Below are 12,637 nucleotides of genomic sequence, written 5' to 3' on the forward strand. Positions count from 1 at the left end.
TCAAGGTTCACTTCTCTCCCAGGGTCCTTGAGAGGAGATGCCCCCAAGGCACGTGGCTCCCTCCGAGAACCCGCAGGAGGGCAGTAGCCCTACCCTTCCTCGGCAACTGCCCAGAAGGCCTTGGTGACCGACCCCGAGAGCACGCCTGCCCTGTCCTGTCCTGTCTCCCCGGATCCTCTGAGCGTCTGCCTCTAGCTCTGTGCGGAACCCTCCTGCCCACTCCCTCAGTCACAGAGAAGAGCTGTCCCTACTGCAGACCACACTGCTTGGGGACACAGTAGCAGCTGATCCCACTACTAATGCAGATGTTGAAAAGTTGTGATGCGTAAGTAAATACCTACTTTCTGTACCTGGACCTTGCCCTGGTGAGCTTGTTTCCTCTGCCAACTTCCCCTGAGGAGAAGCTAAAGGAGCTTGGAGACTTTTGATGGCCTGTTGAAAGCTCGCTTTGCGCATAACAAATGCTAAATAGAACGCTGTTGGGATGGTAATGCTCAGGAGGAGGCATGGACTAGAGTGTCATTTGGACCACTGAAGCCATAGCAGCATTTCAAGATTGGAAAACTGTGGACCTTTTCATATGTCTTTTCCCAAAGATGTCCAAGTGGATTTGCTTTTAGTTTGAGAAGGGACTTGAGTGGCATTTGTGACTTTTGGTGACCGTGTGTGACAAAGACCTAGAAAAACTCTGGACTGGAATATGACCACTAACTTGTTTGACTACGGGGAAGGGGCCAAGCATACAAATTGTCCTGGTCTCCAGGGGCCAGATGACATTGACCCATGTCCTGGGCTACATTCCCTTGGAAGGACTTGCTTGAGGGATTACTGAGGGGGGGCTCATTGTGAGGTGCTTATTGCTTGTCCTCAAGGATTAAATTTTTAGTAGCACAAGGAGTGGAATTCTTAAACTCCGCAAATAAGGCATAAAGAAACTTTAGAGGGTATTGGCTTTTTGAAGCATCGATCTTCTGTTGTCTAGGTGATTTAGCTTTTCATGTCTGGTTTTGAAAGGAATACTTTGAGAAATGCTGTTGGTTATTTCACAGGACCCCGTGTGGCAAGAAGGCTCAGTTGGGACATTTTTCTGGCAAACTAGGAACTCACCCTTGCAGTTTTTAGGGAACACTTCTTCCCTTGTTTGAATTTGAGTTTTCAGTAGAAACCTTTGTAGAGCTGTGTCCTAAATCCAGACACTTTATCCTGACTCTTCTTTTTAATGTAAATAACGTAAAGGTTTTTACATGCAAATATTCAAGGCTACTTTGATTTAAAGTACTGGAAGAGGTCATCCAGAGGCTGCTGTTAGACATTACAAAGGAAAGGTCCAGCGGTACTAAGCGTAGTTATGACAGTCATTGGTGTTCAAGGGATATTTTCACTCCCATGATTACCTAGACCATGCCAGAAGGTGACATCAGAGCACGGTCACATGTCCACCTGGCAGGTGCTGAGAGGTGATGTCAAAGAACTTACATGAACCCACTGTCTTTAAATTAACAGCAATTTCATCATTTTATAGTGTAGGCTCTTTGACTTGGTCAGGGCTCCATTTGAATTGCTTCAACCTAAAAAAACACACCACAGAATGGTGGGCTCTGGGCATACACGTGAAAGGCTCTTTCTATTTTTAGGTCTCAGCCCTCGAGCCATTTTTTTTTGGGGGGGGGACCTTTTCTATGGAAGGTGCCACTGAATACTTCAACCCTCTCTGTACTCCAGTAGTGATACAGGTAATTCCTTTCTTTTTAAAGAAACTGACCTTTAATTCCACAAGTAACATAAAAATTTGTTCTTGGAAAAATTAAACTGCAGATAGGACATCAATCTTTTATGTTCTGAATGGCCCTGATTCCAGCCAACTTGCTGGATGCTCTAGTCCTAATAGTTAATTCTCTTTTATAGAAAGATATTTATAAATAATGAGACTCTCCTCTTCCTTTTGATGTTTATACCAGGAACTTCTCTTGTCAGCTTGCATTGTCTAGGACCTAGGAATAATGTTTTAAAAAGTAGTGGTATCTGTTTCTGGAACTGAAGGGATCTTCCATCATTCTATGTTATTTTCTGTGGATTACTTTGTTAGGAATACTTTATTATTAGAAATACTTTATTTCTCTTCCTGGATTGCTCAGAGCGTTTATTAGGAGTGTTGAGATTTATGGTATGCTTTTCCACTTCCTTTGAGATGGTGTTGAGATGATGTTTTTAACATTTAATCATCTGTTCATATCATAAATGGCACATTAGTATATTTTTAATTGTTGAACCACCTTTGCTTCCTTGGAGAAATATGATCTGGTCATGATGCGATTCTTTAAACACTGTTGAATTTCATTCAACAATATTAAGGTTTTTCATCTTTGTCCAGAAAATCCAAAGATCTGGTTTTCTTCTGTGATTTGTGTTAGCATTGTTCTGATACCAAATGGCTAACTTTAGAAAATGGAAAATACTTATTCCTCAAATGTAAGGCCTTTTTTTCAATTCTGGGATTTAATTTTGCCTTAGCTTGTCTCTTTATTGTATTAGTCATTTCAATGAGCCAGATTTCATCCTTTTTTAAAATAAACACATTCATGCATGGAGCTTTCTTAATTACTCCTTAGGCAAGCTTCCAAGTATTGGTATGTTTCTTTTCCCTAAGCATTATTTATGAGCGTGTCTAACTTCTAGGACCATTGGTTTCCAGCCTCTTATCTACAGAAACCGATCCTATGTATTTCGTTTATGTCCTACTGAGAAAATCCTCTTCCAGCCTTACCTGTGCTGCTTGAGTTAAGGAAGCGTCAAGTCTCCTGCTAGGATGGCACCTTGTGCAGTTGTTATTGCACATGTTTTGAACTTCTTTAATGTATAAATAACCAAGATGTTTCCCCCTTTAAGGAAGATTTCTACCAGGCACTGCCCCCAAGTCATTCTATAAACTACAAGAAAACCCCAAAGTACAATTAATGTTTTATTAAAAAAAAAAAATTGAACTCACCACTTGGTAAAGGACACCAAGTGTATATGACAAAGGAAATAAATGCCCTGGGATTAGAATGATAATAGAAATCGAAAGACCTTTAGTTCTCAGGAGCCAGTGTTAGAGAACTCTGATTGACAAACCCCCAGAAACAAGGCGGGAACCACAGATGAAATGTTTCAATTGGTGTTAAAAAAAAAAAAAAAAAAAAAACACACAAAACACTGCATCAGAAGAGAAGACACAAAAAACAGCTCTGCCAATTTTAGGAGGAGGAGGAGAGTCAACCCAAAACAGAATTCACCACATTTTTCTTGGAAGGCGCGTGGACATTAAGCAGGACTTAATGAACTTTTCCCCTAAAAATGGCCCAGCCACAGGACGGCATCTGTAAACAGTGGGTCATCTTTCCTCCTACGCTAATGTAAAAAGTCAGAGCTCAAAAAGATACTTTTTGACACTTTTCACTGTTCTAAATTACAGGATTTTAAACTTTTTCTATATAATACAGCATCACATAAATTTTTATCTAAAAGCAATGGGTTCAGGCCTGCTTTAGGCTGAAAAAAAAAGTCCTTAACTTAGTGGGGACAGCCCCTACCTCGGCTTGGTCCCACGTAACTTCCCATTACTGTTTCTCAAAAAGCATGTCAGGGATGGCTTTTACACAGTTGGTAGCGATGCTGTTTAAAACCACAGAAGACTGAGCCGCACCTGCTCGTGGTGGAGAGGCGTCGACACACGGAGGAGAGATGACAGTCAGGAGTTGGGGTCTCCTGGGTCACCCAAGCCACACGACCAGTGGGACGGGGTCTTGCTACCTTGATTTCTTTTCCACCAAAGTCCCACCATCAGATGCTTTTCACTACTTAAAAAAGCTTGATAAAGCAGTTGATGAAAATTTCAAAGAAGAGACACAGAACACCCCTAACTACAGCAATGTCTTGTTTCCACCCAGGAGCGATTAGGTCTCCCAAGAAGCCTTCTCTTTATTGTTGTAGTATTTCCTCTGGCTCTGAAAATGGACAGAGCCCCCTCTTAGCCAGTGCTCTCCACCCAGAGTACCATAGTCCATCCTTTTTCTTCTGAGCAGACTCACCCTTTCATAGAGTTGCTGCTTTAATGAAGACTTTAACGAAGCTGGATTGTCACCAAGGCCCGTGATGGCAGGAGAGTCTTTAGATGAAGCTTGTTTCCTAACTTGTTCCTTTCTTCTCCCATTCCTAGAGTACCATTCAAATTCCAGCACCCCCCCGCCACCCACCCCCAGAAGGAAAGTTAGTTATCCTATGTAGCAGCCTCCATCTACATAGAACAACGTAAGAAGTATTTTTTTGAAGCACAGAAGCACTGAGGGATAGAGTTGGCAGCTATGTTTCAACCCTTGTCTGTTCACGATTTGGGGCACCTGCTACGAGATTTTGAGGCTGCAGCACAGCAGAGCATGCTGGGAGTGATTGGCAATATTGGCCACAGCAGCAAGGGAGTAGCGGCTCATGTGTTTGTGTGGACTGAGTAGTCAGTCATCCGGTGCAGGTACCTCAAAATATCTCCCGCAGGTAAGCAGGACAGAAATGAGGAGCAGAGTTTGCCAAAAACAAAAGTTGCTCTGGGCATGTTCTTTACTGTGCACGTGAGTAAAAGACTTCTAGCCCTCAGGGAGGAACCCAGAAAGGGCGTCCTGTCCTTGCTTCCACCTTACTGAGCCTTCCACCACCAGCTGGCTCGGGGGCTTTGGGCAAATCCTATCACCTGTCTGAACCTGTTTCTTTAGTTTTAATGGCAGAAGGCCTTTAGAATCACTGACTTTTTGATTTGAAAATTGGCCAGTCCCAGCCCGTCTCTGAACTTAGGCTTATTGCCCTGGAACCTACAGATGATCGAGCGGTGGGTAGTTGCAGGATCACATGTCCTCAGGCTGTCCGCTAAGAACCCCGGACCCCAGTGCTCGCCTTTCTGGGTGGTCAGAGCCAAAGGCACCGCAGAGCCTCAGCCCCTGCGTGAGAGCAGAGCCCTCTCAGTGCTGGTGCCCGAGGCAGGGAGGTGCTACCCGGGGCGGGGGGGCACCTCCTCCCACAGCTCTGCCATCTCCCCCTGGGGGGGCCCCGAAGAAGGCTGAGAGTGACCACTTACCTTCGCTTTCTGGAGGACGGTGCCTTTGCCCGTGACCATGACCGAAAGCGGCCTGTTCTTGAGCGCCGTAGCAGAGTTGACTGGGGTGCAGTCTGGGGCAGGGGTGGGGGTGGCAGCTTTGGGCTATAGTGGCGAGAGGAGCACAAGGCCTCAGCCCAGGGCAGGGCATGGGACCCGCCTCCCCCAGCCCCGCGCCAGGGACTCCCGCCGCTCACCCGGGGGCTCACGCTCTCCAGGTGGGTGGTGTCCACGGTGGTGCCCAGCGTCACGGGCCCGGCCTCCGCCTTCTTCAGGTTGTCCTTCACCTCCACGATGTTGAGCTCGAGGTCCACACGCCTTCTCTCCTCGACCCTGCACTCCTCATCGATTTCCTTCAGCTTCTGCTCCAGGCTGGCCAGGACCCCCTTGTCTGCGGAGGGAATTAAGCTGGCTGCGGGGAGCGGCAACCCGGGGGGGGGGGGGGCAGCTCCAGGCCCGGCACCCAGAGTTGGGCCCCATGTTAGCATTCTGCAAAGGCTGAAGGAATACGCTGTGGGAGGACGGCTCTGCCTTCACAGGAAGGCATGCATCTGAGGTATAGAACCTTCTGGTAGGTTCTTAGGGTTCTCAACTGAGAAGTTGTTTCGATACTGACTACTGTTGTTTCGATACTGGCTACTGTGGCAGCAACCCACCCCCCCCCCCCAGGGAGAGAGCAGCTTTATTAATGACCCTTGGAGGATGGCTGTGCTGTTCCCACCTGGCCTACATAGTCCCCTCAGTCCTACTGGCGCTCAGGGCTCCCCTAAACCCCTTAGGAGCGGTGGTCCCCAGCCCTGGCTCTTCCTCAGTCCTGTTTTATTCTCACCCTGGAGTTCTCAGGTTGGTACTGAAGCTCCAGGAACCGACGGCTCAGAGCTCATTGCTAGCGGAGCCCATGGTGCCATGTGGGTTCAAGCAGAGTCCCAAGCCAACAGCCACTGAGATGACTTATGCCCTGTTTCCAAGCCCAGGGTGAGTAACCCCCCCCCCCCCATCAGCCCTTGTCCAAGGGCAGGCAGGCACAGGGCCCACTCTGAAAGAAAAATTCACAGAGAACAAGCTGAGAAGATGTTAACGATGGTTCTGGACCCAGAGTCTGAGAATTACTTTCCTATGCTCTGTGGACTTACTGGCCTAGGATCTTCAGGGCTGCTTTGCCAGGAGAATAAACCATAGTGGAAGTTTTCTCCTGTCCAGAAAACCCACATGGGAGAGAAAGGGTGGGGAATCCCTGGCCCTGCCTCACCGCCCAGCTCACGCCCCAGGTTTGCAAGGACTGTCGGGGATGAGCCTCTGGTCACGCTGGTTAGCACACGTCCCAGCTCTGCAATGTTGGCTGGGTAGAAAGGACATCTCCTTTCCTCTGCGCACCAGCAGCCAACACCACTGAGCCTTTGAAACCAGTGGCACAAATTTATAGACAGCAGATTAGTGGTTGCCTAGGGAACTGAGGGTCGGGGGAGGGTGGGAGGGAGGATGACCACTAATGAGTATGAGTGGTGAGATGTTCTGAGGGTCACTGGTGCTGGTGGCACAGATCTGGGAAGATACTAAACACCACCATGGTGTTGTACACTGTAAGTGGGTGGGTGGTATGGTCTGCGAACTGCATCTCGGTAGAGCTGTTACAGGACAAAGGAAGTGGGTGACTCCAATGGAAGGAGGTACGGGAGCGCAATCGTGTTCTAAGCTTTCCCAGGAGGCGGCTGGGTTTGTCCTCAAACCTGGTTCTGCCAGTTGGGCTTGTGGGTGCAACTGTGCGATTTAATTATTAGGTCAGCACCGAGCTGCACTCTGTAAGTGGAAATGAGGTGCATGCTTCAGAAAGGTCCCATAAAAGGCAAGTTTCTTCTAGGGGATGGCTGCTGAGTGATGAGGGGGCAGGATCTGGAAAATCATCTACAAAGACTCCGATTTCTTTGCAAGGGTCTTAAATTTTTCTTCACTGTGAAGAAATGAAGGCTGGAGATGCTGGATGCCGTGGTACAGGTGCAGTTAAGGCAGGAAAGGGGGCACAGGCCACGACTCAGGCAAAGGCCTTGGCACCACGTTAAAAGACGAAATATGTTTAAGTGAAAATAAAACATTATGGGTCTAAACGTGTAATTTTTAGAGATTTCCTCCTCTGACGTTTTTTTTCCCCACTACCTTCTGGTCCTATTGACATCAGGTCAGGGGATCTCTATACAGAATAGCAACATTTCAGACAGGGCAGGGGGCAGAACATGGCAGGGGAGCACCCAGCTGCAGCAAAGATTGATGGGGTGACGGCTGAGGGGCTGCATGCAGGTGCACAGATCAGGATTCTTCCCAAGGAAAGTCCAAGCACTTCTCCGCCCCCCACTCTCCACCCTGGAGTCAGTCCCCTCACCTGTGCATTAAAAAAAAAAAAGATTTAGAGAGAGAGAGAGCATGAGTGGGGTGAGGAGCAGAAGGAGAGGGAGAAGCAGGCTCCCCTGCAGAGCAGGGCACCTGACACAGGGCTCAATTCAGGGACCTCCAGGATCACGACCTGAGCTGAAGGCAGACGCTTAACCCACTCACCCACCCAGGTGCCCCTCTCACCTGTGCATTTTAACACAGTCTCTCTCAGCTCCCGTTTCTCTTTCCGGAGCTGAGCCAGGTGCCCCCGGATTTCTTCCTTCTTCTTCTCGAGCCTCTCCTTCTCCTCTGTGTACCGTTTCACCTCAGCTTCTGTCCTATTCTTGCCAAGTTTGATCTCTACAGACCCAGAGAGGAGAAGCCCCAGGTCAGCCAGGCTGGGACACAAGGGCCACCCCAACCCACTGTGCAGGCTCAGACACAACCCCAGGGCTTCGGCAGTGGGGCAGAGCTAAACACCAGGCCAGCCAGGCAGGGACAGACAAGACAATTGGGCCCACACTTTCTTTGCTATGTGACCTTGGGCAAGTCCCATCACTTCTGAACCTCTATTTCCTCATCTAAAAGGGAAGGATCTAGACTAACTGCCCCAAGCCACTTCCAAAACATCCAACTCATCTAGCACAGGCACCTGCAGTGGCCACCCTCAACCTGTCCTTCACAGGTGGGCTGGCGCCAGCTGGGGTGACAGCTGCGGCATCGGGGCAGCTCGACGGGAAGGAGATCTTCTGCTGTTCAGTCTGGATTTTGACTGTTGTGGTTCTCGGGGAAGGCTCCTCAGGGTCTGCACTCTCCTGTTGCGGCATCTGCTTCAGGAGAAAGCAAACACGGCTCAGCCGGCCCAGGGGCTATGAGGGCGAGGCTGGCTCACCTGCTGGGGGGGCAGCCTCACCTGCAACTCGGGGTTCTCTGGAGACTCGACAAGGGGTTCAGCCAGGGCAGGGCCTGAGTCTGCAGGGGCAGCCTCAGCTGCGGGTTCCAGGTGGGCTGGCGGCGGGGATGGGGCCTGGGCCTGGGCCCCACTGGAGCTGTGCAAAAAGGACTTGACAGGTGTGAGGTCCAGGTAGACTCGGTCGGGCTGGGATTCGCTGGGAGCTTCTGTCACAGGGGCGGCTTCCTCGGGAGTTTCCACCTGCAGAGGGGAGATAGTCTGGTGGCTCTCATCATCGCCTCTGCTCCCTGCGCTATGGAGAGGACACCAGACCTGCCTCCTGTCCTTGCCTCAAGCTGGAGTTCGTGGGGACCCGCCTCTTTGGAAAGCTTCCACTGAGCTGGACTTATAGACCAGGGCTCAAGTCCAGGGTTTGCCATTCAGGAGTTGGGAGACCCGGGACACAGTACCTAACTGTTCCTGAATCTCATTTCTTGATCTGTAGAGAAGAGACTAGTGGACCTCCTTATCAGGTGGTTAGGATTACTTTTTTTGTAAGATTTTATTTATTCATAAGATACAGAAAGAGGCAGAGACATAGGCAGACAGAGAAGCAGGCTCCCTGCAGGGAGACCGATGTGGGACTCGATCCCAGGACCTCAGGATGATGACCTGAGCTGAAGGCAGATGCTTAACCATGGAGCCACCCAGGTGCCCCAGGCGGTTTGGAATAAGTCAGATAATCCACAGAAGCCCTCGGCGCAGCAGAGTTCAGTGCCTAGTAAATGGAAGCTGCTTTCGCTATGACTGTTTATTATCTGTTTGGGCCTCAAAGGTTAATGGTGTCTCTGTTCCCGATCCTGACACCACACCTCACACCAACTAGGAGGGTTAACCAGCTATTTTAGCTAGAGAAGTCCCCAAGCCAGGAGCACTGCACAGAACATGGCCTTGCACTAGGTGACTTAGAATCCACCCATCTTAGGGACAACCTGCTGATCTCTGGCATCGAAGTTTGATGGGAGGAGGATGGGGACAGCCCAGGTCACTGCCCAGCCTGGGTCCTTACCACAGCCGTCAGCTCTGACGTCTCCACATCATCGTACAGCATCTCCTGGCGGTCTGGTCTGGGCAGGCCGTCGATATAAGTGTTCGGCTCTGAGAACTTTCTCTGCATCAGTCTGGAAGACCCAGTAAGGCACGGCAAGAGGAGGATGAGGACAGGGTGGTCAAAGCCACCAGTGGCAGAGGACTCATGACAACGAGAGGTACAGTAGGAGCCAGAGGGCCTGCAGGGGACCCAGGGACTGGCATCGACCTCATTTTCAACTCGTCTATTTAGGGATATCTCCTCCCTCTCTTCCCAGGGCCTTCTTACTGGAACTCCTAGTTCTGAACTTCTCTTCCAGGAAAACAAACTTCCTTTGCCCCCTACCCCTCCTCCAGATCCTACTGCCTTCTTGCCCAGATTCCTCCCTTATAGGACCTCCTTCCAACCACAAAATCCTTTCTCATTTCATCATCATGATGCACTGGGGTGGCCCAGACCAGGCACTCCCCCCTTTTTGTACAGAAAAGGGAAAGTGGATCCCATTGCAGTGGCTTGGCCAGCTTCCGTCAGAGCTACCTCCACCCCCCTGACCCAGGAGCACTTCTCCCCAGGCCCGCTCTGCTTGCCTGGAAAGCAGAAGTACCAGCACTCCATCAGCAGTAAGGAAAGTGGATGGTCAGGAAAGGCACCAACTCTGCCCTAAGGAGTTGGAGAGTGTCCACCCAGGCCGATGGTGCTGTGGCCGCCCCCTGCCCAAGGCCTGGCTCAGCTCCTAGCTGCTAGCTGCTCCTGGGCCCCGGGCTTCCTGCTGCCGGGTAGGACTGGGCTGACCCTGGCTTCTCAGCTGCTGCCCTGCGTGATGGAACAGGCCAAGGGGGGCCAGCCCGGGCCCACGTTTTGAAGCATGGCTGGGAATGGGAGCGTTTGATGCAGCAAGCCCCCGTAACACTCACAGCAGAGAGGTTTTGGCCGCACTCACGATACAGGACACCCTGTCTGCATCCACATAGTCGTAGGTGAATTCTTCTGGGTCTGTCTTGGAACCTGACTCGGAGAGCAGGAGGCCCAGCCAGTGGCCCATCTCCTCAGAAGACTTAGCCTGCAAGGAGGCGGAGAGGGACATGAGCAGAGCTGGATGGAATGTGCCGGCTGCTGCCCAGCCCTCCCAACCAGTAAGGAGTAGCTACTGGGTGGGTGCCAGTAGGGAGGGTGCCAGTAGCACCCTTGCCAGGATGCCCACACAGGCAAGGCCTCTGAGACAGGTGGGGGCCATGCACTCTCATTTTCACCAGCCTATCTCAACCCCGTGTCTCTAAATAACATTTCCTGCCACCTGGATGCCACCTCGGTGATGCTGTGGATATTTGTCCCAGGTATCAAATATGATTCATACACATGTATTTCTAGGAGGCTGAAGAGCCAGGAGAGCATGTGTTCTAGGTTGACACCTCTATGTTATACACTGTCACATGGCAGTTTGTCACCCTAATCCATATATACAAGATCAGATCCCTAAGAAGTAACAAAATTCAAATTTATTTTGTTGACAATTTCAATAAAGTCAGTCTTACAATAAAGGTTATCTTAGATACACCTGACATCAAGCCCACTTGCTCTGATAAATAATGAAGTAAATCCCAGTGAGGCTGGAGCCTGTTTTTTTTTTTTTTTTTTTTTTTTTTTTTTACAAACACTGGGTATCTATTAAAATGCCAACGTCGCTTCTTACCATTCATTTATTCATTTAGATTTTATTTATTTATTCAGAGAGAAAGAGAGAGAGAGAGAGGCAGAGACACAGGCAGAGGGAGAAGCAGGCTCCACGCCGGGAGCCTGGTGCGGGACTTGATCCAGGGTTTCCAGGATCACGCCCTGGGCTGAAGGCAGTGCTAAACCACTGAGCCACTCGGGCTGCCCGCTTACCTTTTTAATGGAAAAAAAGGGGGGGGGGTGGAATTCTGTAAATACTACAGGTTCACTTTCATAAGAGAAAACAGCTGCCTCGTTGGCATGACACAACACAGCTCTACTTATTACCGCATTTTCTTCATCAGAGAGGCAGCTGTGAGCAGAGCTGGACATCGAGCTACTTTTCATTTCCCAGTCCTTTTCCAGCAGGGGTTTCCATCCAGCTTTGCGTGGGCACCCTTAGCTCCAGCTACCACCCTCTCTGCCCTGGGCAACTGTGACAGCTTCCTTACTGGTCTCATCTTGTCCCTTCTTGTGCCCCTTCCATCTGTTCCCCTGCCCCAGCTGCCAGAGGAAGCATCTCGAAATCCCAATCTAAGCATGCCACCATCCCCTGCAACCCTCCAGGGTCGCCCCCCCCCCCCCCCCCCCCCCCCCCGCCCCATTGCTCTGAGGATCAACCTTCCTTCCCTCCCAACCTCATCATGCCCACACCCCACCCTCAGCCCCGGCCCCCAGCCCGCAGGACTTCTGCACAAAGTCATCCACTGGCTAATTCGCTGAGTAACGTCTCACCCTCACACTAGAATCCAAGGTGCGTGACCGGGAGCGTATCTGTCTTGTTCACCACATTACTACTGTTTGGGGTCTGTAATGTCACCAGGAGAGCTGGATGGATGGACACAAGCTTGTGCCCGCCCACCCCCTCCCCCCACCAGGTAACTGGGATGTGGAGCTTTTAGCCACCAGAGGGCAGTGTTGGAGCACAGTCTGGATGAAGACCCTGGGGGGGGGGGGGGGGCAAGGACCCGGTGAACAGGGCTGAGCCAGAGGGTGCTGCTTCCCTGAGTGCGAAGAACTCTGGCTCTGGCCTCGCCTGCCCAGCGCAAGGCATTAGGTCACCTCTTATTTTTGCAAATGTAACATCACATCAAACGGAGGGCGGGGAGTGGGAGAAACGTAATTGTATCACAAACCTCATTCTTACCCCAGATAAGCCCTAACAATCGTCCTCGACTCTATGTACGGCGCCGCAGCTGGTGATACACAAACCAAATCAAACCCACTGTGAATCCCCAGGAGGTTCTGCAAGCCGCTCAGGGAGTTATAAATACTCGTGCTGCCCTCAGTGCAGGAAGCAGCTCATTGTCCCTTTCCTATAACACAAGCACTCTGAGGTCAGAAAGGGAATGGAAAATTTTTTTTAAATGCGAAGAAATAAAATGCAAGGGAGAAAAAAAAAAAGGCAAGACTACGCTGCCTCTGGATTGTCGACTGTGGGATGACAGTGATTGTGGGATGA

At 50.3% G+C, this 12,637-nt stretch overlaps 2 protein-coding genes across 45 annotated transcripts in view; one reads left to right on the plus strand and one right to left on the minus strand.

Annotated features, from left to right (window-relative positions):
* VWA2 (von Willebrand factor A domain containing 2) overlaps positions 1–3,190 on the plus strand; it is a 47,973-nt gene extending 44,783 nt beyond the window's left edge. For all 8 annotated transcript variants that reach the window (XM_072740130.1, XM_072740131.1, XM_072740133.1 and 5 more), the window contains one exon: positions 23–3,190. In XM_072740130.1, coding sequence (XP_072596231.1) covers positions 23–87 — 65 coding nt within the window. In that variant the 3' untranslated portion in view covers positions 88–3,190. The remainder of the gene's footprint in view (positions 1–22) is intronic.
* AFAP1L2 (actin filament associated protein 1 like 2) overlaps positions 1–12,637 on the minus strand; it is a 101,300-nt gene that overhangs the window by 1,095 nt on the left and 87,568 nt on the right. For 8 of the 37 annotated variants that reach the window (XM_072740120.1, XM_072740117.1, XM_072740106.1 and 5 more), the window contains 8 exons: positions 10,380–10,525; positions 9,445–9,556; positions 8,397–8,636; positions 8,136–8,310; positions 7,688–7,843; positions 5,317–5,510; positions 5,102–5,224; positions 2,947–4,191 (listed from right to left, as the gene is read on the minus strand). In XM_072740120.1, the coding sequence (XP_072596221.1) occupies positions 4,165–4,191; positions 5,102–5,224; positions 5,317–5,510; positions 7,688–7,843; positions 8,136–8,310; positions 8,397–8,636; positions 9,445–9,556; positions 10,380–10,525 (1,173 nt within the window). In that variant the 3' untranslated portion in view covers positions 2,947–4,164. Of the gene's footprint in view, positions 1–2,946; positions 4,965–5,101; positions 5,225–5,316; positions 5,511–7,687; positions 7,844–8,135; positions 8,314–8,396; positions 8,637–9,444; positions 9,557–10,379; positions 10,526–12,637 lie in introns of those variants that run through there. The other 29 variants (XM_072740110.1, XM_072740108.1, XM_072740097.1 and 26 more) reach the window with 6 other exon arrangements.

Source organism: Vulpes vulpes, chromosome 15, assembly GCF_048418805.1.
Source record: "Vulpes vulpes isolate BD-2025 chromosome 15, VulVul3, whole genome shotgun sequence".
NCBI lineage: Eukaryota > Metazoa > Chordata > Mammalia > Carnivora > Canidae > Vulpes > Vulpes vulpes.